Raw genomic sequence first — 14,278 nt, forward strand, 5'->3', positions numbered from 1 at the left:
TGGGGGTAATACATTGGTTAATGCTTTAAAACATGCAAATGGATGTACAATTTGTGCCAGTAGTACATATAGTTTCAAGCTGACAAGCTGTTGGAGTGATAATATATCTGTAAATGAGGGCAATCTCTTGTACACTTGGTGGTGATACTCCTTTCCACATTTATATGTCTAGGAGATACATAGGATAATTTCCCATATATTTCTATGTATTCCTGCTTTAATATATCTTGCTGCTTTAAATAAAAAACATTAATTTGTGCTCTGTAAGTCAAGATGATGGTGTGTGTGTGTGTGTGTGTGTGTGTGTGTGTGTGTGTGTGTGTGTGTGTGTGTGTATGTGAGAGAGAGAGAGAGAGAGAGAGAGAGAGAGAGAGAGCGCACTTATGGGTGCTCAACGGCAAGTTTATCAGCACCTTTACACTCAATAAAACAAATGAATGTACATAAAATCTCTAAAATTATTGCACACTCTTCCACTCAAACTGACCAAACAGTCACTATCTCGAATGCGTTAAAACACTGAAGAGAGTGTAAATGTAGCTATGCAGGAGATTAATACGCAGATAAAGTGTTAAAGAAGCTAAAGGAAAAGATAGGAAAATGTCACTGGCTGACCACTTACAAAAAACATGGGTGAGCCAGTCACCCTATTAACAAATTAAAAACATCTCCATAATATCTTGGGAAAAATGTTGGACATTTCACGAAACTTTAAAATGTGAACCATTTATTTGAACATTACTTAAAATATAGGCCAGATCTGTTGACAAATCTGCTGCGGCCCACAGGCTGGAAAACGAAGCACAGCACAAATAAAATGTGACGCATGGTGACCTGTACACCACAAACACCACACATTGGAGGGTCCCCTCCCTGGAGCAAGAAGCCATGCATCATAAGGCTGTGGCCTATGTGGAGATGAGTAAGGAGTACTTTGTCGTGTCAACATGCCTGGAAGGATGTATGCTATGGCCACATTATGGGCATTACTGGATGGAGCTTATGTTCTGTCACTTCCAGCCACCCAACTTCCCACTGACATGTGACTTTGTACTTCAACAGCAAGATGGTCTTTTTTAATTCATAAATAAATGTTTAGATAATACCTGAAAATTGCTTCTTCACCTCTGTTTCTGAGTGTAATTAGAACTTCCTGATTGACTTTTATTATTATTTTCTACTTTGTATTCTTAATCATAGTTTGTGGTCCTTAATTATACAACATAATAAAGAATTAAATTTTTTGACTCATTCCACATCCATGTGTTTCCACGCAAAAATGGATATATATCGCAATAATAATAATAATAATAATAATCTTGAAAACAAATAATTCTTCATTTAATACAATAAAGAAATGCTTTCTTATTTATTTAATCACAGAGTTGTTTTCAGATTCTTAAGCCACTGTCAGATGCCAATGGAAATACTACTCATACAGATTCAATCTTTACAAAGGAAAATGTTACATAAGTTGAAGTAGATGATATAAATGCAATATTGTTGCTGTAGTAGTTATTGTGGTCTCCAGTCCAAAAACTGAATTGATGCAGGTCTCCACACCAGTCTATCTTGTGCAAGCCTCTTCATAAGAGCACAATTTTTACAACTCACACCCACCTGAACCCGTTTATTGTAGTTTCCCAGTACACTTTTTACCCCCACTCTTTCCCCCGATTACCAAACTGGCTATTCTTTGATGCCTCAGGAGTGTCCTATCACCCAAACTCTTCTTTTAGTTTAATTGTGGTATAAATTTCTTTCTTCTCCATTTCAGTTCAGTATGTCTTTTCTTTCAATCTGAAACTACCCATCCAATCTTCAGCTCTCTTATTTAGGACCACATGCCAAAAGCTTATATTCTCTTTTTTTACATTGTTTCTTCTCCACTTCTGAATTCTGTACAAGGTTACAATCCACACCAATACTTTAAAAAATACTTCCTAACACTTAAAATCATATCAGATATTAAAAAGTATCTCTTTTTCAGAGCCACTTTCATATGCTATTGTTAGTGTGCATTTTACATCCCTTCTACTTCAGCTATTGTCACTTATTCTGCTGCCCAAATAGCAAAACTGATCTGCTACTTTTAGCAACTCTTCTTTATAAGACCTAATAAATTTTGTATAATCAATTATGCTGCTATGAGTATTATTTTTATTGGATATTACTATTTTACATATGTTTTCAAGTCCTGACTTCCACACAATGTTGGTGTTTCCATTCTGTCTATTTGTTTACTGATTATATTCTTTTCTTGTTATTCTAGTGTTGTGTGTTATTGTATGCTCCAACACTTCATTAATAATGGTCAGAAATAATCCTCAATGAACAAATTGACTTGAAATATAAACACTTCATTGAAAACTTTCTTGACATTTTCCACTGAGTGTCTGGATAAACCATAATACAACCAGAGACAAAATGTAAGTAACACAATACCAAAGATATCCATTCAATAATACTCAAAAACATTGCTGATCGAATTGTCAACAAACAGATGTAACTATACAATATTGCTGATCTTTTGACATAATTACTGTCACAAAATTTCTACATAAAATTAAGCTTATTTCTGAGCATTTTTAATGAAGTGTCAGAACATACCGTAACACACAACACTAGAATAACAACAAAAGAAAATAATAGATTTCAGCTATCAGTCGTACTTTTCAAATTTTTATTGTTGGATCTAGATTTCAGCTAGAAACTAGCCATTCTCAAAGCACTATCATTTTTGATCAAGATATGTAATGCCTGTTGCTCAGGCTTCAACCACAGTTCATTGAATTGAATTTAAAAGCACGACTGGTAGCTGAAATCTATTATTTACAAGTCAGTATAACAGTCGCTGTGAGCAACAGCCTTCTGAATGGAAGGTAACCTGACAAAAGATTATACTCAGTAAACAAACAAATAGCAACAGAAACAATGATATTGCATGGAGGTCAAGACTTGAAAATGTATGTAAAATCATATTATCCATAAGTAACTCACATGTGATATACAAATATACCAAAATTTATAAGATGTTCTACAACAGGTAATCTGATGATTTCTGTACATTGGAAATAGGCCTATAATTCAAATGTACATAATACTCATAGCAGCATAACTGGTGATACAAAATTTATTATGTCCTTGAGAGACATTTATTATGCACCAGGCCCAGAGGATTACAAAACTTTTCTTTCTGTTACACAAATGGGTCTTCAGCTGATTTTTCAAATAGTTTTGTATAACTCAGCATGTTCTATTATATCTTTATCAATATTTGATTCAAGTTATTGTCTTCTTCATAATAGCTTGTCCCATTTGATATTTCTTTTTCTTTGGTTTTCTTTATATTTGAAATATATCTGGTGTACTGTTGGTTCATTTCATCTTGTAAATCATCTTACTCTGAAATAGATTCTCATCATTACATTACTGTCTGCCTGCTCAATGAATCTGTTTCTTTCCAGCTTTGTAGCTATTTGTACTTCAAATCTTTCAAGTGTATGATCACTTTTGGACTGGCTGTCATATGCTGTATAGTTTTGTTATTGCTGGATGAAATATAGTCACTTACAATTTTAGTTCCATACAGACCTTGGAAATTTCAGGACGTCCTACCTAAAATCCCATCCTTATCCCCCAAAAGAAGAATCCCTGAATTTTATCTACTCCCCTCCAGCTCTCTTGCTGTTACTCTGTCCTTAATTTTCATTCTCCACCCCATGTCATCCTCAATTCAACTGTACTCCCCTTTCTCCCAAAAGTCTCCCACTCTCCACTCTCCACTCTCCACTTTCCACTTTCTCTTTCTCTTTCTCTTTCTCTCTCTCTCTCTCTCTCTCTCACACACACACACACACACACACACAAACACACACACACACACACACACACACACACACACACACACACACACACACAATATTTCACACTCATTTTGCCACTGCTATTGAGAATCACTTGTCTCCTTTGCTGCTTCTGATTCCCCATATCTTCCTGCCTCTTGTCTTTTTAGTATTTAAGGTACCAGTCTGTGCCCTTTCCTTCCTTCTTTTCCCAAAACAATAAATAGTATCTGTCCTCCAAGTATGATTTTATATTGATGGTGATGCACTTCATATGACATTGTTCTACTTGATTCTGTAAGAATGTAAAGGGTATCTTCTCTTGAATTGTTATGTTTATTTCAACTTTCAAGTTAGTTCTTTATCTTCCAAAATTTCACTAAGCAGTTAAAATACGAAATAACTAAAAATATGAAGAAAGAAACTGTTCTTTTTTTATTCAGCACTTCTAGCAGTTTCCATGTGCAAGTTCTATAGCTCTTTCCTGAAGCCTAGTTCAAAGAAGTCACTCTCCAATACTATTTAATGTATCCTATATAATGAATGAGTAAGTTACATCATATATTGAAGGAAGGTAAAATTATTATATTGTGTTTCATCTATGAATTAATATTATGAAAAATATGTTATTATGAAGTGTCAAACACAGTGAAAAACACTGAGTGCATACTACTGCTAATTTTAGGGATCACAGATTGTATTATTATACATGACTGCAAGAAAACCAACTGCCCTACACGTACCTGAAGACCTTTCTGCTGGGCTCTGTTTAATATTTTCATCACCTGTTCCTGTACATTTCTCCTCACTGCAGGTCCAATATCTGCAGCCTTGTCCAAGGAAGAACCAATATTTAATGGGGACATACGTGATTCCAATTTTTTTACAACTTCAGTGAAGACTGATTCTTGTACTAAGAGGTTTCTCACTGACCATGGAACCTATAACAACAAATACTTCATTTTAAATAATAATAATAATAATAATAATAATAATAATAATAATAATAATAATGGATAATTTGTCCATAATAACTTTTACAGTTGTGGACATAGTCAGTCAGGACAAACATGAACAATAATTATAGTTTAGTAGTAGAAATAAAGTATATACAACATTTAAAATCCTTGATGGAATACAAACATTTAGCAATTAACAGCTGCTTTAATTTTATTTTAAATATGTTTCCTTTTAACATTTTTATGGTATTTGGCAGTCTGTTGTAAAAAAATCTTCCAGCAGAAAATGGATTATGATCGGTTGCTTTTTTATTTCTGAATTTTATGTGGTAATCCTCTTTCTTCCTTGTATTATAACTATGGATAACACTATTTATTATACTGTGCTCCATATTTTCTTTTCCAAACAGTATAGTCCTTAGAACATATAATGAATACACTGTTAGTATATTATATTTAATGAAGTATTCTCTACAGGATTGACATTTACTAATATTTGCTATTATCCTAATTGCTCTCTTCTGGGCTCTAAAAGCCCTATCCATGTATACCGTTGGTGACCCACCCCAAATCTCAATACCGTATTGTAGGTGGGAGTGTATAATACCAAAATAGATGTGTCTTAAGACTGGTGACACTATTATGCTAGAAAGGCATTTTAGCAGGTAGGTATTACACAAGATTTTTTTACACATGTAGCTGATGTGCTCCTTCCATGTAAGATGTTCATCAACTATAATACCCAGGAATTTATGTTTATCAATTGTTTCAATTGATAACTCTGGTTCAGTATAGACTTGTCTTAATTTGTAATTTAGCATAAACTCCATTAGCATTGTCTTTTCCTTATTTAATGCCAATTTATTTTTAGTCATATATTCTGTGATGAGGCTAGTGTTCTTCATATTATTTTGCACTGCTAGCTGTTTTGTAGGGCCCCAGTTTATGAAGGAGGTGTCGTCGGCAAAATTCACAAGGTCTGCATTTTTTGGAATTATTATATCATTGATGTACACAAGGAACAGAAAAGGCCCAATAATACTTCCCTGAGGGACTCCACAGTTGAGAATTTTATAAGATGATTTTACTGTTTATATAAGTCCCCCGATTGTATGATACAACTTAACACATTGTCTCCTGTCAGCAAGGTATGATATTAACAAATCTAATGCCACTCCTCTGACCCCCATAAGTTTCTAACTTATGTAGAAGAATGGAGTGATTTACAGTATCAAAAGCCTTAGGTAGGTCTAGAATGGCTAATATACCTCTCTTTCATATCATAATCTGAGTAGTAGAGAATGTACTTATAAATATTATAAGACAATACAATTAAATATTTCAGGTTTGTCTCCCGCAGACTTATAGTTGGCCATTTCAAACATATAACAATGCTCTGCAGATAAAATGAATAGATATAATTGCTCATACAGTGAATGGAAAATCATGCATAGATTTCCTGGATGTCTGGCTGGATAACAAGCTGAAACTGAATCTGCACATAAATAAACAAATGAAGAAGTGCATTTCAGCATGTGATTCTCATAGAAGTATGTCCCACTTGACTCAAAGACTGGGGTATTGTCATATTTTACTTACATCCAGTTCTTATTGGCCTGCAGACTTAGTAATAATTCAGTAAAAGCAAGCAGTAAGAATAATGTGTACAGTGGGTATCAATCTTGTAGAGATCTCATCAAATATCTTTGACTTATTACACTCATTTATCTTTAGATTTACACCTCAAAGGCGTGTGTTACTAGGGATATAAAATCAGTACTAAAAGGTAGGCCAGGGACTAATTAATGATGAAAAATGAGGAAAGACTGATATGTGGTCATTATAAACACATAACAACAGCTTTCTTGCTACTGCTCTTTTTTTACTGTAAGTAAGCACTCTCACATGTACAATGACAAGACTTACAAATGCATCCACATGTTGCTATGGTATTGATCGTTTATGTGTGATGGCTCAGGCTGACAGGAGTGGCAAGAGAAAAAAGGTAAATGGCAACTGAGAGAGGGAGAAAATATATTTTGATCAGTGGCTGGCTCATAGTGGCTATGGGTTTGCTGGCATCACAGTAAGCATGGTACATCTGTTTCTGGACTAGCTGGACATAATATTGTCCATCTATAAAGGCCCTAGCAATGTTATCAACATGTTTGGCCAACTCTTGCTTCCCATTGTAGGTGTGATGTGATGCCCACTGGTACTCACGTCAAACACATCAATCACCAACAATAACTTCATTTTCACTGTTTCTTCCATTCCATGTTAAAAAGGCCCAACACACAGCCTTTGCATTCATGGCACCATATTAGAATGGGAATCAGGAGATATGTTGACAACATTAACACAGAGGTAAAAGCAGACAATGCCTTGCCCACTTAATATGAAAACATTTCCCATGCCCTTCTGAAACTCCACCATAGTTTGCAACAGTGCTTCAACTACTTATGACAAACTGTGACTAACTGCAGACTCAGTCACACAGTCATTAAACAAGCTACGCATCATGACACCAATGGCTTCTATAGCTGCTTTATGGGCAGCATCATTTCCTCTGTTCTCGCAATCCCTTTGGCTTAAACCTCCTTCAGTCCCCTTCTTGCTTCCTTATTCTCAGCATCACTTTTCTTCTCCTGCTATATCCCACATCATTCCAGCTCCAGTCCCAACTCACTCTCTTGCAAAGTTTGGAGAATGATACATTTTCAATCCTCATTTTGCTACTTTCATGGAGAAATACGTTTCTCTCTCTCTACCATTCAGTCATTTACACCCCATCCCTGTTGTCCCATAAATCTTACCCCTTCCCAATTGCCACTTGACTTTTCTCCGCTCTACTCCTGTCAGTCTGAGCAGCCATTCATAAAACAGTCAGTATTGTTACAGTAGTAGGTGGGTGCATTTCAGAATTTACTGTTGTGTTTGTGCATGAGTGTACTTACACTAGAAAAAAGTGGTGGCTGAAAGCTAGTAACCCTTCTGTGATGCTGTATGTTTATAGGTTCCACATACCAATCAGCTACAAGTAAATACTTCCATTTATTGATTTCTATTTAATAATAAAATTCAGTTTCATACAAGCTGCATACCCAACAAAGTACAAGACAAGAAATTAATTTTGATGTGTGCTGTATCTTTGTCTAGCATTCATAATGTGGTACTGTAGTGTGGTGCAAAGATCTACAACATGCAAGAAGTTTAGAATCACTGCTAATATAAAACAAAAATTAATATTTTTTTTTACCAATTCTTTCTACAAATTACCTGATTATATGGACTCAAGGACTGAAGTTCCTCTTTAGCAATAAAGGACAACCTCTAATGTATTGCTCCTATAGGATTAGATTAATTGCTGCATGCACAGAGGCAACTGAATAGTCATTCTTCCTGTGCTCCATATGTGAATGCTCGGTCGGTTGGTTGGATTAAAAGATGGGGAAAGGGACCAAACTATGAGTTCATCAGTCCCTTGTTCTGAATAAAATAATGCCACAAGTGTGAGAAAAAAAACAAACGAGACTGACAACTCAAAGTGGAATGAAAGGAAAAATCACAAGAATGATGAATGGCAACAAACATGTAAATGGACAAAAGGGGGACAAGAAAACCCCAGAAACGCAAGAAATGGGATGAAGAGATTAAAACAACAAAGCAGATTACCATGGCTGGCTGACCATGGGAATAAAAAAGGAGAAGCCATCCACTCTGCAATACATTACAACCTCCTCCCAAGAAGCACTAGGGTGGAAGACACAGAGGGACAAAGGACATGTGCTAAAACTTAGATGAAATGATAAAACCCACCCTCATGAATAAAACATAAAATTAAATCAGACGCTGAGGTGTTGTCAGATAAAATTAGCGGCAACGAGTCCAGTAACGCAAGATGTCGTCGCTGGGCAGTCAAAGTGGGACAGTGCACCAGAATATGAGCCACTGTCAACCAGGCACCGCACCGACACTCAGGCAGGTCTTCATGGTGCAGGAGGTAACCATGGGTTGCCCAAGTGTGGTCAATGCGGAGCCGGCAGAGGACAACTGATTCCCCGCAAGATGTCCGTATGGAAGACTTCCGCACATTCGTAGTCTCCTTAATGATTCACAGTTTGTTGTGTATACTGTTATGCCATTCCATTTCCCAAAGCTGAGAAACCCTATGGCATAAGTCAGAACGCAGGTCACTTCAGAGATTCCCCATCTCCACAAGCGGTTTCCGCATAGCCTCTTTGACCAGCCTGTCAGCAAGTTCATTGCCTGGGATGCCGACGTGTCCTGGGGTCCACACAAACACAACTGAATGATGGGACTGGTCCAGGGCATAGACGGACTCATGGATGGATGCTACCAAAGGATGGTGAGGGTAGCACTGGTTGATAGCTTGTAGGCTGCTCAAGGAATCAGTACACTGAAGAAATGATTCCCCGGGCATGAATGGATATACTGAAGGGCACAAGAGATGGCTACCAGCTCAACAGTGGATACACTGCAGCCATCAGGCAAGGAATGCTGTTCAAACTGGCCTCTAATGATGTAAGCAAAGCCAACATGATCAACAACCAATGAGCCGTCAGTGTAAACCACTTCAGATCCCCGGAACATGTCAAGAATCAAGAGGAAGTGACAGCAGAGAGCGGCAGGAGTAACTGAGTCCTTAGGGTCATGCGAAAGGTCCAGACAAATCTGCGGCATAGGTGTACACCATGGAGGTGTATGTGGACAGACCTGGATGGGAGGTGGTAAGTGGAAGGACTCCAGTTCAGACAGAAGGGATCACACGCGAACTGCAACTGTTAGCCCTGACCTGGGCCGCCGATGCAGGAGATAAACTGTCATGGCTGGAAAAAGGAGACAGTAATTCGGATGTTCAGGAGAACTATGAATGTGTGCAACATAACTGGTGAGTAGTTGTGCACATTGGATCTGCAATGGAGTAACTTCAGCCTCCACCAGGACACTGGTCACTGGACTCATTCCAAAAGCTCCGGTTGCTAGACGAATGCCACATTGGTGCACTGGGTCGAGTACACACAATGCTGAGGGCACCACCAAACCATAAACCAGACTCCCATAGTCAAGGAGGGATTGAACAAGGGCTTTGTAGAGCTGCAACAGCATAGAGTGATCTGCACCCCAGTTGGTGTTGCTCAGGCAGCAGAGGGCATTGAGGTGCTGCCAGCACTTCTGCTTAAGCTGATGAAGGTGAGGAAGCCAAGTCAATCGGGCACCAAAAACCAGTCCTAAGAACTGATATGTCTCCACTACAGTGAGTGGATAATCGTTAGGGCAAAGTTCTGGTTCCAGATGAATGGTACGATGCCAACAGAAGTGCATGACACACGATTTAACAGCCAAAAACTGGAAGCTGTGGGCGAGAGCACATGACTGCACATTGTGGATGGCTCCCTGTAGGCACTGCTCAGCACCACCAGTGCTGGTGGAGCAGTACAAAATTCAGAAGTCATCTGCATACAGAGAGGGTGAGACGGACGGCCCTACAGCTGCTGCTAGACCGTTAATGGCCACTAAAAATAATGATACACTCAATACAGAGCCCTGCGGGACCCAATTCTCCTGGATATAGGGGGAACTACAGGAGGCACCAACTTGTACATGGGAAGTATGGAGTGACAAGAAATTCTGGATAAAAATTGGGAGAGGGCCTCGGAGACCCCACCCGTATAATGTGGCAAGAATATAATGTCACCGGGTTGTGTCATACGCTTTGCGTAGATCAAAAAAGACGGCAACAAGGTGTTGGCATCTGGAAAAGGCTGTTCAGATGGCAGAATTGAGGGACACAAGATCATCAGTGGTAGAGCGACCCTGGCAGAAGCCACCCTGACTTGGAGACATATGTTCCAGCAGCTTACAAAGAACATTGGTGACGCTGATGGGCCAATAGCTATCCACATCAAGCGGGTTTTTACTGGGTTTAAGCACCAGAATGATTGTGCTCTCCTGCCATTGCAATGGAAAGATGCCGTCGCACCAGATCCGGTTGAAGATAATGGGGAGATGGCGCTTGTAGTCAGACAAAATATGTTTAATCATCTGACTGTGGATCCGATCTGGCCCAGGAGCTGTGTTGGGGCAATGTGCAAGGGCACTGAGGAGTGTAAATGGGGTGTTATAGGGTTCACTGTGGCATGTAGTGAACAAGAGTTTTCAATCTGCCATTTGTGGGTGTGAAAGGCTGGGGGGGGGGGGGGGGGGGGTAGTTCTCCAACACAGAGATTCAAGCATAGTGCTCAACAAACTGCTCGGCAATCACGTTTGCATTGGTACATAGCACGCCATTGATCGTAACATCAGAGACACCTATTGGGGTCTGGTACCCAAAAAGATGTCTGATCATCATCCAGACTTGGGAAGGTGACGTATGGCACCCAATGGTCGACACATACCTCTCCCAACCCTCCTGTTTTTGTTGTTTTATACGCTGGCATACATGAGCATGGAGTAACTTAATGGTTATCAGATGCTCAAAGGAAGGGCATCACTTATGTCACTGTAGAGCTCACCAATGCTCTGTAATTGCCTCACTGACATCCAACGGCCACTAAGGGACTGTCTTTCGCTGGGGGCACCCTAAAGAGTGAGGGATCACGTTTTCTGCCGAAGAAACAATTGTGCTAGTTACCTGCTCAACCATCACATCAATGTTACCATGAGGGGGAGAGTCAACGGTGACAGCAGAGGTGAAGGCTACCCAGTCTGCCTTGTTTAAAGCCCATCTGGGCAGGTGTCCATGGGCCTGACGCTGTGGCAGTGACAGAAAGATGGGGATAGATGGGAGAAGTCCTGGGCTACAAATTAATAAATCGATGGCCAAGTATCTACCTCGAGCCACACTGAAACGTGTGGCAGCCCCAGTATTTAACAGGCAGAGGTCGAACTGAGACAGTAAAGTTTCAGCATCTTTGCCTCGGCCAGCAAGCATGGTGCCACCCCACAAGGGGTTATGGGTGATAAAATCTCCCAAAACTAGGAAAGGTTTAGGGAGTTTATCAATCAGTGCAGTTAATACATTCAGGGGTACTACACCATCTGGAGAAAGATATACATTGCAGACATTTATTTCCTGCGTCTTCTGTATCCTGACAGCCACAGCTTCAAGGGGGGTTTGAAGGGGCACCAGCTCACTACAGACTGACTTTAGGACATAAACACAAACTCCACCTGACAACTGATTATAGTCACTACGGTTCCTGTAATATCCCTTATAGCCACGGAGAGCAGGGGTCTGCATTGCTGAGAACCAGGTTTCCTGGAGGGCAATGCAGAAAGCAGGTGTAAAGCTTAACAGTTGCTGTAGCTCAGCCAGGCGGTGGAAAAAACCGCAGCAATTCCACTGGAGGATGACATCATCATGAGACTGGGAAGGCATGGAACATTCAATGATGCAGTTTTACGCCTCATGGTCACTTGCTGCCACCAACTTTTTGCCAGAACACTCTATATCAATTGTGTCTGTCTGAGGGTCTGGCGAGATCCAAGTCCTTAGTAGATGCCAGAATCTCCACCCCATCCACAGACGCAGAGCTTGCAGGTAGCGGTGGTGTGGGTGCCACCAAAAGTTCCCTGTTCTTAGGGGTCTTCTTTTTCGATTTCTCACACTGTTCGTTGGGTTTCCCTGGTTGGGAGAACTTCACTGAATCTGTCTCAGGGACTGAGGATGAGCATGAGGCCCTACAGTGCCCCCACCATCAAGGGGGCAGGTGTAGCCTCCCGGTTCTGAGAGGAATTTGAGGAACTGATGGGGCGAGAACTGTCTCAGTGTAAGTCAGTCAGTCCAGGGTCTGATATTCAATGATTTTCCTCTCTTTCTGTAGAATCCTGCAGTCTGGTGAGCAAGGTGAATGATGCTCTCTGCAGTTGACACAGATGGGAGGTGGGGCACATGGAGTATTGGAATGCAATGGACATCCACAATCTCGGCAGGTGGGCTGGAAGTACAGCGCGAAGACATATGGCCAAACTTCCAGCACTTAAAGCACCACATCGGAGGAGGGATATATGGCTTGATGACACAGAGGTAGACCATCACCTTGACCTTCTCGGGCAATGTGTCACCCTCGAAGGCCAAGATGAAGGCACCAGTGGCAACCTGGTTATGCCTCGGACCCGAAAGGACATGCTGGACGAAATGAACACCTCACCACTCAAAATTGGCATGCAGCTCATCGTCAGACTGCAAAAGAAGGTCCCTGTGGAATATAATACCCTGGACCATATTTAAACTCCTATGAGGCATGATGGTAACGGAAACATCCCCCAACTTGCCACAAGTGAGTAATGCCTGTGACTGGGCAGAGGATGCTGTTTTTATCAAAACTGACCCAGAGCACATTTTGGACAAGCTCTCTACCTCCCCAAACTTGTCCTCCAAATTCTCCACAAAAAATTGAGGCTTCATGGACATGAAAGATTCCCCATCAACTCTCATACATACGATGTACCGGGATGAATAAGCTTCACTGCCATCCTTAGCCTGGGGTTCCTCCGATGGAGAGGAATGACTTTGGGTCATATTTCTCAGCATTAAAGTTAGACTTTGCCCACTTAGAGACTTCTGGTGGAGGACCACCAGCAAATGATGACATACTACGCTTCATGACATGTCATTCGCCCTGATGCCATCCACTTCGGCAGTGGCCCTCCCCACGGGTGCCACCCAGCCATAGCAAAGGCCACCTGGCAGGATGGCGATTGCCGTGAGTCTCGATGCCCCAGGGTGACGGACATCTACTCCGTGTCATACATCGCGAGTTAACGGCGCAGGCATGAGCACAGTGATCCCTGTGTTGTCAGGGGGCTACAACCAACAGGGTGCGTGGCGGCCCCACCACAACAGCCTGGCTACCGAACTGGATATGAGGTACAGAGAAGTCCATGGTCATCTCAGCATAGAAAGTGACACTGCATAGTGCACGGTGGAAAATGCACGCAGGAAGGTGTCCTTGCTCAAGAGATGGAGAATGGGCGGGACTGCAATCCGACGATGAGGAAGTGGGCTAAAGATCTCAGTGCACGATGGACACAATGTACCATGTAAGGTGCCCTTCCCCAACTGGCTCAGTCTTCAGGAAAAATTTTGAAAAATGGAGATCAAACCCTACAGGGGACCATCACATAAAGGCCGAAACATGTGAGACTCCTTTTAGTCACCTCTTATGACAGGCAGGAATACCTCAGGCCTATTTTAACCCCCAGACCTGCAGGGGGACATATGTGTATGGAATGGGTGGAACACCTAATAACTGGTACAATAAGACAAACCCTCTGCCATGCACTACACAATGGTTTGCAGAGTATAGATGTAGTGGCAGATGAGAATGAAGTGCATGACAATTTGTGATGATCATTTTAAATAGGTCTTCATTCTTATGGCTGGTCCATGATAAATATGGATGTGGCTTATGTAGACATTAAGCTATCACGAGAAGATAAGAAGAAGCT

At 40.8% G+C, this 14,278-nt stretch overlaps 1 protein-coding gene across 1 annotated transcript in view; it reads right to left on the reverse strand.

Annotated features, from left to right (window-relative positions):
• The window catches only part of LOC126252791 (putative aldehyde dehydrogenase DhaS), a 196,872-nt gene that overhangs the window by 49,824 nt on the left and 132,770 nt on the right, over positions 1-14,278 (reverse strand). The window contains exon 7 of the mRNA XM_049953727.1: positions 4,589-4,786. Coding sequence (XP_049809684.1) covers positions 4,589-4,786 — 198 coding nt within the window. The remainder of the gene's footprint in view (positions 1-4,588; positions 4,787-14,278) is intronic.

The sequence above is a fragment of the Schistocerca nitens genome, chromosome 4, assembly GCF_023898315.1.
Source record: "Schistocerca nitens isolate TAMUIC-IGC-003100 chromosome 4, iqSchNite1.1, whole genome shotgun sequence".
Taxonomy (NCBI): Eukaryota; Metazoa; Arthropoda; class Insecta; order Orthoptera; family Acrididae; genus Schistocerca; species Schistocerca nitens.